Raw genomic sequence first — 16,538 nt, 5'->3', positions numbered from 1 at the left:
CAACTTAACGGATTTAGAAGAGTGGCCATATATTTTCTGATGTAGGTTGTATTGACATTTTGACCAGTTGCCCGTTTGCACAGGGTCATCATAGAGAGTTGAGATTTGTTCTATCTTCTTTTATTTAACAATAGCTTTCATACAATATGCTACTTGACCCCCGGTTCCATTAGCCAATTTTGAGTTGGACCCCGCCTGGGACCCTGCGAGTGCCCCGGGGGCAACATTTTTTCATTCAAAAGGTGGTGGGCTCCCAACACTACTTTGATATGTATTCGCTGAGTTTCCTTACCTGACCGTTTCCGAAAAATCTGACCCGGAAGCTGACTTTGTAATGTATAGTATGGAGCTCAATTTCTAACTTTTCACGCTTATATCTCCGCAACGGTTGCGATCGAGGATGTATCACTTTTCGTGTTATGTTCTTTTGCTACAAGGTATCCAACGACCATAGTCTCAACTCGAAGTCAGAGTTGCACTTGGATAGGTTCCCTCGTTAGTGGAAAATAGTTCCTGTCCACAACGAAGAGATTACTAAAACGTTGGGAGAAAGAGGAGTGGTGAGAGTCTCCGTATCCGAAATGAAGCCAAGTCTTTTAGTTTAACGTACTACGATTATGCCCTTTAGACTAATTAAGATGGATGATTAAGGCAAATGAATGATGATGGAAGAATCGGTGAAATGACAATGTGGGAGGAAATGGAAGTACCCTAAGAAAATCAATGAACACGATGTTGTCCATTACAAACTTACTTAGTCGGGGATCCAACCAAGTATTCCACGTACCAGAGGTAAGCGCTCTACCACTGAACCACAATGTCCGTATCTGAAAGTATCGATGAAAATAGAGGATTCTAACCTGTAATACATTAATTTTTGATGGGACAAAATAATTTGAATCATGAAGGTGTTCGTTAATAGAGGTTTCACTGTATCTTACTTCTAATATTATACAGGGTGTCTCACCTAAGTTTGCGACCTGAAATATTTCCGAAATGAAAAAAATGTGACAAATCTAGATACGTAAGAATGTATCCATGTCAGGGGCCTATAAAATTCTGTAAATAACAAGTGCCCCCAGGGGTCCCATCATAGGGCCCCAGGGGCCAACTTGAAGATTCCAAATAGAAACCCTCTACATTAATGCAGACTCGGATACTGCGAACGAAAATACGCAACTTTTAGTTTATGTATTTTTTTCGTTGTCCTCCTAGACACTGGCGCAAATTACGGTGGGATGAGGGGGATATGTCCCATCCAATCTCTGAACTTGGGGGGGCTGTCCCCCTCAATAACTCGATTTGAAATCTGCTTTTTGCGGAGAAATGTGATGATTTGAGTCCGATTGCCAGAAAGGAAAGTGAGGTGAAACTGATTTCTTCCAGAATAAGCCTCCAACCTGTCCGCCTTCCAATATTGAAGAAAACTCTGCTCCCCTGATCCTCCATAGCATTGTATTTAAACTTCATAAATATTTTGATCATTAAAAAAAAAAAATGGGAACCCGTCCCCCCTCCCCCAATGTTAAAGACAGATTTGCGCCGCTACTCCTAGATAACACCGCAAAAATAATACTAATAATATCATTGTATGTCACCTGAGGTTGATAAATGAAAACCTGGTTCAAGAACTGCACATGCTGTGTGATGTTGGTGCTAAGACTTGCAAACAAATAAAGTTATGAACATGTTTGTAACAATATTCTTCAAGAACTGAGATTTTTTCTGTGAGCTTGTGGACACTATGAAAGTTGATTAACTCTAACTCTCCGTTGGGACATAAAGTTTCAATTGACAATCGTACATAGTGTCAAAAGAGAATTATGTTACTAATTTTTGTCATGTTTATGTAGATATGTATAAACCTGAGAGGCAAAAGTGAAAGTGAACATGTAAGGTTGATCGGTGGATCTATTAAAGTTTAAAAGGATATTATCATTTTGCTGTTATAGTGATGTAGATGTGCATAATTACGATTTGATTTGAAACTGGATGTAATTCCATCTGAGAAGTGAAAGTAAATATGAACATGTGAAGTTGATCCGCATATCTAAGAGAGCAAATGTGCTCTTATAAACTTAGTGGAATAAATAACATATTATGTTCTGTCAATTCCAATATGTCATGTTCTGTAAATTCTTATGGTTGATTGTAAATTACGGTCCAGCAACGTAGAAACCATTAGATATTGGTAGCAATAAGCATTATTACAGAGAATCTCTGAACACTCAAGTTGTATATCAACTGATTTGTGTTAGAACTCTCAAGGTAAAGTTTTAACGCTCTCGATGATACGAGGATGGGGCAATCACCAAAGGTCATGTGCTGAAGTAAGGGTAATATTTAAAGAAAAAAAAAATAGCGTTCCACACAATCCCATTTCGAGATCTACTGTTGAGTGCATCGTAAGACGCATCGAGGAAACGGTAACTGTAAAGGATTGTAACATTCCTGATCGACCGAAATCGGCGACAAACAGCTTGATGTTACAGTTATTTGTTGAAAATACTCAACTTAGCATTCATAAAGCTGCTGAACAACATGACATTAGTCACATGTCTGCGAAAAGAATGAAGAAAATGAAGTTTCATCCATACAAAGTTCATCTGATACACCAGCCAGAAGAATGTCTTTGATCGGGATGTAGAATTTTGTGAAGATATGATGAAACAAATCAATGATCATTATACTTTTTTTTTACCAGCATTGTGTTCTCTTATGAAATCACGTTCCACCTAACCGGTTACATTAACAGACGTAACAGCAGGTTTTGATTTTACAGCAATCTCATTGGTCCTTTCAAACACACTCTACATCTTGAAAAGTTGAATATCTGGGCGGTAGTGCTAAATATACAACAATTGGTCCCTTTTTTATTAATAACAATTTGACTTCTGGACCGTGTGAGGAGATGCTTCGAAATCAAGTAGTTCCGACATTAAGAGACACTGCAGAAGACAATTTTGCGCACAGATGGTTTCAGCGAGATGTGCAGGACCGCACAACCGTGTAAATATGCGGCAATTTCTTAACACGGAATTTCCTAAATAACGGATTTGCAGAAGAAGTTATATTGGGTAGCCCGCTGGTTCACTGTTCCCCTGATTATCGCCAGTAGACTACTTTTTCTGGGTTTATCTAAAAGCCCGAGTATATCAAATAATGCCAACCACTTTGGATAATCTTCGTCAAAGGGTTATTGATTTTGCTCTTATTGAACTGGGCGTCATCAGGAATGCACTATTTGTGTTTTACCATCGAATTGCTCACTGTCATACCAAGAAAGGTGCGCAGTTTGATTACATGCTGTAAAATATCAGTTACACTTTGTTCATCTGCTAATTTTAGACAACCGAGTCGTGAGAGGCAAGGAGACTCATGATAATCAAGTTCTTTAAATAAATAAATAAATAAATAAACGGTAAGACACTACGTGGCTAGTAAAGGTGATGTGTAGTTACGCATTCCGTAACTAGGGTAACAGTAAATCTAGATACCACGAAACGAAGACAGCACAATGTTTCTATTTTTGTTTTTTATTCTCTACATTCATGTGAAATGAAATTTTCAACCAAGTTAGGGTTATGTTAAATCCAAGTGTATCAGTCACCCATCCCTAATAATTAAACTAAACTTTGAGAATGCATTTAAGAAGCAGATGGATCTCCTGGCTGTGGAATGTAAAAAAGTGTGTGCCAAGGATTAATTATCAAACTGATGTATTTTGAATTACAAACGGCACTCATCTTGAGCAACTTTGACAAGAAACATAACAAGCATGTATTTATACAAGAAATAATTTTGAGTTTTCTGCCACTTAACATAAGCAGCATGTCATTGTTACTAAACACGCGTGAGTTATTAACCTTTGAAATCGGTAGGATCATTTACAATAGCCCTGTATATCAATTAAGTTTCTTTGCGCTTTATCCGCTTTCCTAAATTTGTTCTTCTGTGAAATCTCTTGTCATTTTTGCTTTTCCTACTAGTGTGAAATAATGATTTTACTTAATCTGTCCGTGTCACGTGATATTTAACAAACATATTTGTCTACCTGAGCTTTACAATTCTAGGGAAGATGTTCCTTGTTGCAAAACACAAAAACTTTCCTTTCCGTACCGTATTGGCCTACCACGCTCGCATTGAAATGTAAATAAAAGCATTTTTATTTTATGCTAAGCCTTTTTAAAATATTGGACACGTATTTCGTGCTTTTTAATTGCACGTATATTTCTAGAGATATTTAGTTTATTATCCATCCCAGGTAGCGTACGATGATATTTCTTTTTTTGTGATTACAGCGTCATCTAGGCGGATAACGAAAAGTACTTCAAGTAAAATTTGCGTATTTTCGGTCGCAGAATCAGAATCTGCAACAAAAATAGGGAATTTCCATTTAAAACTTTCAAGTTGGCCCATGGGGCCCTATGACTGGACCCCTGGGGGCACTTGTTGTTTACAGAATTTTATAGGCCCCTGACATGGGTACACTCTTACGTAACTAATTTGTCACATTTTTTGTCATTTAGGAAATATTTCAGGTCGCAAAGTTAGGTGAGACACCCTGTATATATATATTAGGGTGGTCCTTAATTACATGGCGATTTTTTTTTTTACGAATTTCTTTGCTCCCAACCTCTAAATTGGTTCCATGTCGGACCCAATTTATCCATGAAAAAAAATGGGCTCAATCGAAGAATATTTAATCGACCCCCAAGCGACCTAAAGTTTGAATGCATATCCAATATGTTAATATATAGGAAAAGTCTGGAATAAACCCTTCTTACTTTAAAGCGGCTGAAGGGAAAGGGACCAAATCTTGGATACAGGGATTTGAAGTAATCCACATTTGACCCTGAGAAATAGCATGATGGCGGCCATTTTGAAGTCCGCAATTTTGTATTCGGACCCAAAATTTTAAATAGAAATGATGTTTTGTGACATCGTTTTTGCGTAACCTTTCATTATAAAAACATTTCTTCCTATATTTTCAAACCGTGGGACGTTAAACTTAAAGATTTCATTTCATTTTTTTCCTATATTTTCAACTTATTTCTGGTCATTTAATTCTTTTTAGCTTTGAAATAATAGTTTATTATCTTTCAATATTGTTTTTTTCTTTATAGGTTACTAAAATATTAATAAACTATTACATACATGTAACAAGGAAATAATTATATATGTTGTTATATAATTACATCCCGTCGAAATACACACCAGCCTACATTGAAATTATTTATATGAAATGAAATTACATAAATAATATAATGAATGTTTAAAATGATAATAAAAGAAAGCTGAAGGCTGTGGATAACTAGCCAAATTCTACTGCATCATTAAGCCAATTTTTGTAGCATCTGGATACTTTTTTCTGTGTTCACTGACTATCTGCAATATGTATTGTTTCTCTTTTTCGTCCTTTGTTAAAATGTTCCCGTATTCTTGTATCAGTTCCCGTATGTGCAACATCATTCACCACCACAATGTTTTCAATATATTCAACCCACGTTGAAAGTTCACATCTTCTTTCCAAGTAGATAGGCATGTGCATTTCTTTCTTTACTTTATGGTTTAATTCAAATAAGTGAAACTATTCAACAATCTTATAAATCTGCAGCCCGTACAGAGATATAAACTCACAGAATATTAAGTTTTATTACTTCGGAGCTTTTATTTTCCATAGTTGATAATTATTACATGTTCAGAGATAAGTGGAAAATAAAGGCAGACATCTGTTTGTCGTCAAAACTACCTCAAAATGATATATCATACGAGGTCATTTCTATTTAAAATTTTGTGCCCGAATCCAAGATGTTGGACGTAAAGATATGCCTCATCTCGGTCACTACTCAGTATCAGGTATGGATCTACTTCTACAACCTCTATCCAAGATATGATTTCTTTCCCTCAGCCATTTTTAAGTTACAAGAGTTTATTACAAACTTTTGCCATATACTATGCATTGTAAATGCATTCAGATGTTTAGGTCCCTTGGGGGTCGGTTAAATATTCTTCGATTGAGCCCATTTTTTTCACAGATTAATTTGGTCCGACATGGAACCAATTTAGGGGTTGGGAGCAAAGAAGTTCGGAAATCGAAAATTAAGGACCACCCTAATATATATCAATATTATGAACATTCTACACGGAAGAAATCGCTAAGGTGATATTTCGTCCCACGAGATTTTGGACAGTGATGTTTTGGTCAGGCCAGACGTGCCCGGCGAGCGAGATTGTGCCCCAGTGGCAAAGTGTTCAATTCTGATGCAAGGGTTCCTGTTCGATTCAAGATCATGTGAGTTTTTGGTGGGCAAGTATCCGTAGGTTTAGTGATGTCCCAAATTTCATGTAGTAGCTTTTTCAGTATACTTACAGGGGGTACGCCTCGGCTTCTCCTTCCTCTCTGGCCACTTCTGCGTCTCATGCGTTGACGATCTTGCTGATCAATACGTCTCACCTGAAACGGAAGATACAATATTAAGAATCACTTGCATGGAGGATGCAAAGAAAATGCGAGAGATAGTCATTTCCATCAAAAAGAATAAAACAGTTAAATTGGATAGAGTGATGATTCATTTGAGCTAGAGATATGAGTAAAATTTTAAACACCTTGCCGTAGAAACTTTGGAAGATTCTGGTTATTTGATTTGCTCCTAAAATTAAACCCAACGGAATACTTCGAAAAACCCAGATCTATACTATCAAATGTTTAGTTACTTCGTTCGATTAATTAAAAGTCCGGAATAAATGCTACATTTTGATTAAATGTAATTAATACTTACGAAATTACAATAGGCAAGCACGAATTGTACGAGGGAGTATCAAATGAAAACCTTAAAAGTCTTTTATAAATTTCAAGTGTTGTGCTATTGCTTTGAAAGTTCGCAATACTGTTTCTAACAGTATTCTATTTCTTCAGTAGGTGGCAGAAGAGTCTAGCCAAACAAGCGCCAGCACAGGAGCAGTCTCAAGATGACCGCCCCACTGTCCACATGCACCGCATTAGAACAGCGTTCGGTGATCCGGTTTTTGAGTAGTGAAGGTGTAAAACCAATTAAAATTCATTGCAGGATGGCAGCAAAGTATGGTGATTCGTGTTTGTCCCTGCAGCAAGTATACGAGTGGTGTAGGAAGTTTAAAAATGGCGTAACATCTGTGGAGGATGCTCCTCAATCGGGACAGGCTCACCGCGTAGTGACCGACAACAACATTGCGCTAGTGGAACAGCTTGTAAAGGACAACAGGCGTATTACCCTGAAAGAAATCGCAACAATAATGAAGATTAGCTTTGGTTCAGCTCAACACATTGTGCATTATGTTCTGCATTTCAATAAGGTATCAGCAAGATGGGTCCCACGTCTGTTGACTGCTGAATTGAAAGATTGTCGCGTCCACGCCTGTGAAGAAGTTTTGCGTCGTTTCAACGCCGAGGGTGATTCATTTCTGGACAGGATTGTTACAGGCGATGAGACCTGGATTCACTATCATCAACCAGAAACCAAGAAAGCGAGCAAGGAATGGTGGCATAGCTCTTTAAAATAAAATAATAATAATAAAAAAATAATAAAAAAAAAAAAACGCACTCAACCATCAGCAGGAAAGGTCATACTCACACTCTTCTGCGATTCTAATGGAATAATTTTGGAACAGTACATGGAAAAAGGAGTGACAGTAACCAGTGCCTCGTAGTCAAACATGCACAAAATTCAACTTCGCCCTGCAATCAGGCGTAAACGGCGAGAACTTTTGTCCTCAGGAGTACTCCTACAGCATGACAACGCCCGACCACATAATGCCCGTTTGACCGTTGAGACTATTGATGACATCAAATTTGAGTGTCTCATTCATCCACCCTATTCACCAGACCTTGCCCCCAGTGACTCATTTTTTGGACCACTCAAAGAAGCGATGGGCGGCAAACATTTCAATAGTGATGAAGAGGTGAAAAATGCGGTGCACAAGTGGTTACAATTTCGATCAAAAGAATTCTTCCACCGAGGTATCCATGCACTTCCGAAACGGTGGAATACTTGCATTGAACGTCAAGGGGACCACGTTGAAAAATAAGAGGTAAGATTTCCTTTTCATTGTTACATTCTAACATTTATTGCACTTTTAAGGTTTTCATTTGATCCTCCCTCGTAGAAGACACAGAAAAGCCTACCACGTTTATTGTCAATATATGAGATATCTTAAAGACAATATTCTCTGATTTCCCACGTCTGTAGTGATCTCGTATAAGCTAAAGCATATCCCAACATACAGGGTGTCTCAAAAGTCCCCTCACATAGAGTAACTGTTATTATTAGAGTTACAACAAAACGTAAGAGGAGAAACCGTCTTCAAATATGATGTTTTCAATCTGAAGTGAAGGAATTTTTTTAAATCGGACGAGCGGTTTGAGCTGTACACTCTTTATGAACCCAATGTTAAACGAAAATGCAACGTTGACATTTACCTGCACCCACAACATAAGTAAATGAAGCTACTGCCTTTTACGCTAACGTGTTTATGGACAGCCCCCATTTCAAACATGTCCACATTCAGTTTATGCTACACCAAAGCATTAAATTTGAAATTTACATGTCTAACAAATATTGCGCGTTCAATTATTTCATCATATCTTCAAGTTTCTCAAAAGTTCTTTACGAAGACTCATTGCCTCACCAGGCTCAGCTACAGTCGGCACAAGTACAGAGTTATAAATGATTCGAGCGATTTCACAGCTCTATAATAACTGTATTACTGTACATATTGCGATAATTTTTTTTCACACACAGAAAAACTCAAAAAGTTTTTGTTAACAGTTACAAATGTTCGATATGTGCCCCCTTAGTGATTCGACAGACATCAAGCCGAAAATCAAGTTCTTCCCACACTCGGCGCCGCAGCATGTTCCTATCAATGAGTTCAAAAGTATTGTTGATGCGGGCACTCAGTTCTGGCAGGTTTGCTGGGAGAGGAGGTGTGAACACTGAATTTTTCATGTAACACCATGCAAAAAAAAAAAAAAAAAAAAAAAAAAAAAAAAAAAAAAAAGTATACGCATGGGGTTAGGTCAGAAGAGCGTGGAGGTCATGACATGAAATGCTTTCTCGGCGCCTGTCGCCATCTTGCCTCACTGCCGCGCTCTTGTGGGAGAAATCTGAAGTACACATGCAACAAACAAAACTTTCTTAGTTTTTTTACGGTACTGTTGAGTTTTGTTACAATATCTCAATTACAGTGAATTTATGAAATCGCTTCAATCATTTATAATAACCCTTTACTTCTTACAGGTAGTGTCTATATAAAGAACGGAGGAAAAATGCAATTACAGATCTGAGGGAATTGTGATGGATGTAAGCTTTTTTTATTTAGTCTCTGAAAGGGATTGTAGGTTTTTGTAAACAGAAGTGTACACATGTAAAAGCCTTTGGTAAAAATCAAATACCAAAAAAAAAAAGATCAAAGTAACAATTACCCCCAGAGCAGTTAAAAACTAAGAAATTCAGTAATCAAAATGATGTGTGGTATTTTGTCAATCTCTCCGTAGTGTAACCCACAATATCTGATATCCTAAGATGGTTCAAAAGCACGGGGTAGAAATATATTACATACCTGCATCTGCACCCTCCTGTACATATGAATCATTTCAGGCAACACCCCTGTAGGCGTTGACGGGATCCTGCCTTCTCTCCACAACTGCAAAAATATAACAATATGGCAACTTTAAAATACAGAATTAGAAATGTAACTTTCATGAAGCTGTTCGTTTTACGAATCGCGAGAAATAGTTTTAAAAATCCAATATAAAAAGCATGGAACAAAGAAAAGTAAACAAGTAAAATATCTTTTAATATAAATGAAATAGTGTGTGTGCGTGTTTGTCTGTCGGTCTGTGTGCGGCCTGGGAACCAGACGAGTCGACCGAGAGTTACCAAATTTTGGTCAAGGGTACTTTAGTCCAGGCTCCAGATCGAGACGAAGCGCTTTTTTCAAAATTCGAGAGGGGCATTTACCATGACATGTAAAAGTAGTAGAAAACGACAGATTCATAGCGTCGAATTCATAGTTTTCGCGGTCGCTGAGATCAATGGTGAAACTGTGATCGCATTCATCCCATTCAGCTGCGGGCCGGGGGTCACCAGAGGGGGGGGGGGCACGTAAAAATTATCCAAAATGACCGATATTAGTGTCAAATCCATAGTTTTCACGGCCGCTGAGATCAATTGTGACAGTTCCATTAGCGATGACTTGCAAATTCAGCTACCATTGTATGCCGGCCGAGGGTCACCTGCAGGGGCTTACCGAGACTTAAATATTATCCAAAATGACCGATATTAGTGTCAAATTCATAATTTTCGCGGTCACTAAGATCAATGGTGAAACTCCGATCGCATTCACTCCATTCGGTTGCGGGCCTGGGGAACCCGGGAGATACCAAGACATGTAAAAGTAATCCAAAATGACCGAGATTAGTATAAAACCCATAGTTTTCGCGGTCGCTGAGATCAATGGTGACACTTCCATTAACGATAACTTGCAAATTCAGCTACTATTGTATGCGGGCCGGGGGTCACTTGCAGGGGGTTTACCGAGATATGTAAAAGTAACCAAAATGACCCATATTAGTGTCAAACCCGTAGTTTTTGGGGTCGCTGATCTCAATGGTGAAACTCAAGATGGCGTTTAGTATGAAACTTAGCCCCCATCAGCTAAGTAACGGGGATCATAGGGGTCATCGAGACATGTAAAAATAATCAAAAATGACAGATATTACTGTCAAATCCATAGTTTTTGGGCGCTGAGCTCAATGATGAAACTCAAGATCGCGATTACTTTGAAATTTAGCCCCAATTAGCTAAGCAACGGGGGCCATAGGCGTCATCCAGACATGTAAAATAATCCAAAATGACCGATATTAGTGTCAAATTCATAGCTTTCGCGATTGCTGAGTTGAATGGTAATACTCCCACTTCAAAATACAGTCCCTATCGCCTGGGGGCAAAGCGTTTATTTTCTTTTTTTTCTTTTTTTCTTTTTTTTTAATTTCTAACCAGGAGAACTCAGGGGGCGTTTACCGGGATATGTAAAAGTAGTAGAAAATGACCGATGTTTTTTTCTTTGCTCAGTTAATCTGTCCCGTGCAAAGAATGGGTATATTCAGCTAGTATTAAAATAAAAATAAAATATTAAAATAGATTAAAATAAAATTATAGAGAGCTGGACTACAGGATCACTTTACAAGTTCAGGACTGGTTTGAACTGTTCTTCCTGTCTGTCTAACATCAATGTTATTATTAGAGACCGGATGTTAGGCAAAATGTCTATTCTTTAATATTGAAGATATTATCAAAAATAACGATTTAAAGTTTATATGGGGGTTATAGTTTCAATTTAAGCCAATTTTATCTTGCCTATTTCGCCCCTTCCTGCCTAAATAATTGGTTTAGTGACTAATGTTGCCTATTCCCTGCATTTTCTTCAAAATAAGATTTTATTGGGAAACATATATAATTTAGTGTTTCAAGAAAGGATTCTGCCTCTTCCGAGAAATATAAGTGCTTTTTGCAGTAATACGATGACGTGAAACTTTGTACTGATGTGTGTACTCAAAAAGTGTTTAAAATTTGGACTGGTATGTGTAGTGATAAAGTGCTGTATAGAATGTATTTAAAAAATATGCATGGAATACATGCTAAGCTTCGTTATACACAGTAAAAGAATATATTAACAAACAGGTATATTTCTATATTCTTGGAACATTATCAATGACCTGAATTTATCTTTTAATTGTATTGAGGTTTTATCTTCACTATGTCGAGTTATTTTTTTAGTGCCTATTTTTTAAAATTTTAAGTGCCTATTTTCCACGTTTTTACTGCCTAAACATACGGTCTCTAATTATTACACTCTAGGTGGTTTAGTATAATTCGTGCACACTATGAATGAAAATTCATCCCTTGAATTGCAGGAGTTATTGTAAATACTCGTTCTATTAAACACACATAGGAGACAGAGGGACAACGTGCTAAATTTTGTTAGGTCTTCTTTACAGTTAACTTAATTTATTATACATTGAAAAGTAAGTACTTATCTAATTCTAATTATTTGAATATTGTTGAAACCTCAGTTGCTATACATACCACAGGGGGAGGTGGCATAACGTACGTTCTTCGTGATACAGGTGTCTCTTTCCGCAAAACATCACTAATTTCTTTCTTTTCCATGTCTACAAAAGAGAAAAAGATTGGAAATTCACAAATTAGGTTCGTAAGAGAAATATCGTCTTTGATATACATAAGAAAATGTCTCTCGTGTTTTCCGGTATCCAAAGTGTGACAGATAATCAAGCACTACATGAACTTTAGAAAGAAATCGGATACATTATCTTAAAAAAATGAATAAATTCTGCGAGAGGTAGAAAGGAAAGCAACAACGGGAAAAGATTTCTCTTCATGAACAGCAAACATTAAGAAATGATTAGTAAGAAACCGTACCGCATTGAAGCTTTGTAGTTTGTTGGAAGTACCCGGGCAGTGATGCCAAAATACTTATAAGTAAAACAATACACATTACGAAAGAAAATTTTCTAGCACACTATAATCTCATTTATAATGCAAAGAACTTATCACTCTGTGAGTAGCGCTCAAATGCAAACTTCAAACGATCTAAGCGAAAAAATTTAGATATTCTTAATCCTTATTATAGACACCTCAATCCCACAGTCACACTAATTCCAAACCAAACCAATAGTTATCGATAGCTGTGCAATTTAATTTCTGACTGATTTCAGCTCCAAGCTGTGTGGATAATAAGAAAGCCTCAAAGAACATAAATAGGCATTCTATACTTACTAAAATCTATTTTATTTTAAATCCTAAGGGCAGTAAATTCACTCCTTCACTTACGACTAATTTTAATCATAAGCAGCGGGAGTGATTTTCAAGCCTAGTACACATACAGACACACAAATACCGTAGATGCTTGTTTGCCCTTGTTTCAATAAATGCTTTTTTTTTCTTTCTTTTTTTCAACTATTATACCTTTAAGAACGATTAATTGTTTTTTCTAATAAATAGCACTTTTGCAGTTGGAAACAGTCGGAAAGAGAAAAGTTTTCAATTTTGCTACGCGCCAAGAATATTTTGTCGCACCTGTGGTTGATAATGTGCAAGTAGTAGACAATAACTCCCCTCTCTCCTTAAAGTCCCCTCCTTTCTTTAGCTCCTCCCTCTTGATCTGCGTGTATACATTATTTCCTTCTCCTCTAGAGTTTCCTCGAGAGAGCTACGAGCTATTTCTTATATATTCGCTGGAGGCGCTAGTAATTCAGAGAGTTTAAAAAATAGCACCTGATGACCCAAAAAGCGCACTACTTTTGCCGGAAAAGAAGACTCATACATGCAGCCAGGCCCGTAGCCAGCCCAAAAATTTTGGGGGGGCCCGACCCAATCATATTATACTTCATCACTATATGATAGTTCATTTGCAAGCCTACCGTAAAATTTAATGGGGGCCAGTCAAAGTTTGGGGGGGCCCGGCCCCCCTTGCCCCCCGTGGATACGGGCCTGCATGCAGCAACCTTAACCTAACTTTTTTCTACAACTAACATTTCTTTATACATATAAAAGTTAAAAACTACAAATATTATGACATATAAACTGAGTGCTCACTGAAATACGACCACCCCTCCACACAAGAAAATGTGGCCAGCAGCCCAGCTGATTACATGATTGCATATGTGGCACCAACAGCACGAAGCTAAGGACCCCTTGTGTATGGTGCCTGGTGCGTACTGTACAGGCAGGTGAGGGCGGGGCTGTATGGTTTGGGGGGGATGCTTCTGTTGGCATGGACTGGGACCGTTGGTGTGTATGGATCACAACGAGATATCCGTTGTGTACCTGCAGGTATTAAAGAATCAGGTACACCCTACAATGCAACACTTCTACCCACACGACCTTCTTCTATCTTTGGTAGAGGGGGAGTATACAGAACAAACAATATTAGATATCGAAACTATCATAAGTTTTTTCTTTCTTTCACAAGGCCAGTAAAAGGTTGGAGCCAGTCCAAAAGGGTGCACGAACTTCATTTCAACATCATTTTCCTCTTCTTTAGATAACGCAAACCCAAAATAACAAATGGTTAAATATATACAAAATACGAATTAGTGTTGATGTGCACGATGTTCATTGGAGAAGAGGCTTTTTTTTTTTTTTTTGCAGTAAAATGAAAAAAAAAAATGGAACTGAAATCTGGATCAATACGGATTCGCTGTCCCACTTCAGATTTATCTTCGAGAAAAGTTCTGAGGATATGATTTTATTCCAGGAATTGTTTTGCACCAGATAAACGGTTCTGTAGTTTTTTACGTGTATCTGTGATGCTCAGTTGCACCAATCGATGATTACAATCGGATATGATGATCTGTTGAGTATCTTATCTTTGGACAAGAGCCTTATATCGTTGCACCAATAGTTTGTGATAAAGGATTAACTTGTCCACGAATAATAGGAAGTTGGATAAAACTATGACGCTTACGCCATGACATCATGTATTATCGTACGTTATGATTGGATAAAAAGTGCGTGTAACAACTGAAAACTGACTCTCGTAGCATGTAGTAACTTTTGTTACTAATCGCTTTTTCACAAACCTTTGCACTCTTCAAAAACAAACCGCGTAACGCAATTTGTATCACTCCGCACACGAGTATTCAGCGATTGGTGCAGGAGAAAATGCTTCGTCTGTTTCCCGCAATATTTCTGCTTCTGCACGTGCATGTAATCCTTCACTGGTAACCTTCCTGCCTGCATGGCCATCATCAAATATAGCGCGCGCTCTGCGTATTTGTCAGTGGGTGTAACTGTTTTCCTGTTAAATTTAAATTTTTGTGTAAGATGTCAATCCACATATAGAGATGTGCTTTTAATTGAAACTAAAATGTTCTTAGTGTGATTTAAAAATACAATAATTGCTGCTTAGGTTGAACAAGTGGAATTTCTTAGGGACTATTTTCTTATGGAAGAATAATGGTCATTTGGCTCATTGCAAGTGTTGCTCACTTCTGATTATATTTCGTTTTTTTTTTTTTTTTTTTTTTTTTGTGAAGAATCGTAGTCAGACTGTTTAGTCAGTTTCAGAGAACTGGGATGCAAATGTTCATTGTGTTACCCAAAGGAAAAACTGAGCCCTTGTGCTAAATTTCTATTTAATATATTAAATGCATTATACTTCAGATAATTGGAGAGCCTTTCATTTTATATAAAAAGTTGTTGGCCTATTATTTTAAAGATAAGTAAGAAATAAAGATAAGAGCTATTTCACCGATTCGAAGTAGCGTAACGTCTGATGTTAATTCTGTATGTTATAATCAGGGGTAAAAGTGAATCTGAAAAGGCAGGGGTACGGTAGCAAGCGGCATGACGTCACGCCGTTCCCCCGCCTATCCTTGCCCATTTTAATTTCTTAAGAACTGGGGGACGTCGTACATATTTTTCCGAGGTCGGGGATGGCGTTCTTCCTCGTTCTCCCACTTTTACCCCTGGTTATAATTCGCATATCGATTAAAAGAAACGATCGGGTTTAACTCTTAACATACCAAGCGGGGTCCTCTAGGAACCCCAGAGGGCGATATTTGGTGATACTCCTGCAACTATAATAATCAATTTATTCTGGATGTTTATGTGTGTACTGCATCCGTTTGGAATATACTATCTATTACATAATTATATCAACGATGCGTTCGTTAAAAAAATACAAAAAATAAAAACACATTTGAAAAGGTAAAAGCTCCATTGTTAAATTTGTATGTCAGATTTACGAACACAAAAGTATAAAATTGTACGAAAAACTGAATATTGCTCAAGTAAACATAATATTTGATGTCAACAATGCTCATTTAACTTAGGTATGCTTTTAGACACCCAAAAAATAATAATTTTGAGTTGCAATACTATGTTGTGAAATTAAAATAATACTTGGGGTCCGCAGAAGACCCCAACTTGGTAAACAACGTTGACGAGTTAGGCTTGGTATGTTAAGGGTTACATGAACATTTAAGAATCGCAAGAATGATTGTCCGTTCTCAGGAGTAACTAAATATCTGAAAAAATCTTCAAGGGATACTAAAATTGTGATCTATTCAATAATTAATATCTTTCTTTCTTTCTTTTTTTTTTTAAAAAATGAACAATTACTTGATCCACATGTTCTCTTGGCTCTACTTGAGAGTCACGTAGTGATCCGAAACTCAGTTTTGAAATGGATGGGGGTAAAAGAGCACATGTTTTAGTACATCTGCTAGTCAAGCTAATAACTATAGTAAGACAACAAAGACTAGAGAACATAGTAAGATCCAATAGCTCTGATTCTAATTTTCCATGTTATCCCTTGACGCTATGGGCAGGCTAAATAAAATTTAGTAGTGATAGATTGAATATTTTGAACCATTAATGCGAACTCTCTGATATACAGAGGACGAAGATTTATGGTCAACCACAATTAGCCATGATTTGCAGTTACAGGGAAAATTTAAGAGATTGTTCAGC

General features: G+C 37.3%; 1 protein-coding gene across 5 annotated transcripts in view; it reads right to left on the bottom strand.

Moving 5' to 3' along the window:
* Positions 1-16,538, bottom strand: part of LOC145674387 (uncharacterized) — an 80,344-nt gene that overhangs the window by 49,734 nt on the left and 14,072 nt on the right. For all 5 annotated transcript variants that reach the window (XM_081744365.1, XM_081744366.1, XM_081744362.1 and 2 more), the window contains exons 3-5: positions 12,129-12,214; positions 9,601-9,684; positions 6,374-6,457 (exon numbers count right to left, since the gene is read on the bottom strand). In XM_081744365.1, the coding sequence (XP_081600491.1) occupies positions 6,374-6,457; positions 9,601-9,684; positions 12,129-12,214 (254 nt within the window). The remainder of the gene's footprint in view (positions 1-6,373; positions 6,458-9,600; positions 9,685-12,128; positions 12,215-16,538) is intronic.

This window comes from Thermobia domestica, chromosome 17 (assembly GCF_964235325.1).
Source record: "Thermobia domestica chromosome 17, izTheDome1.hap1.1, whole genome shotgun sequence".
Classification (NCBI taxonomy): Eukaryota; Metazoa; Arthropoda; class Insecta; order Zygentoma; family Lepismatidae; genus Thermobia; species Thermobia domestica.
The sequence above is the reverse complement of the archived record's forward strand: the minus strand, read 5'-3'. Positions and strand labels throughout refer to the sequence as shown.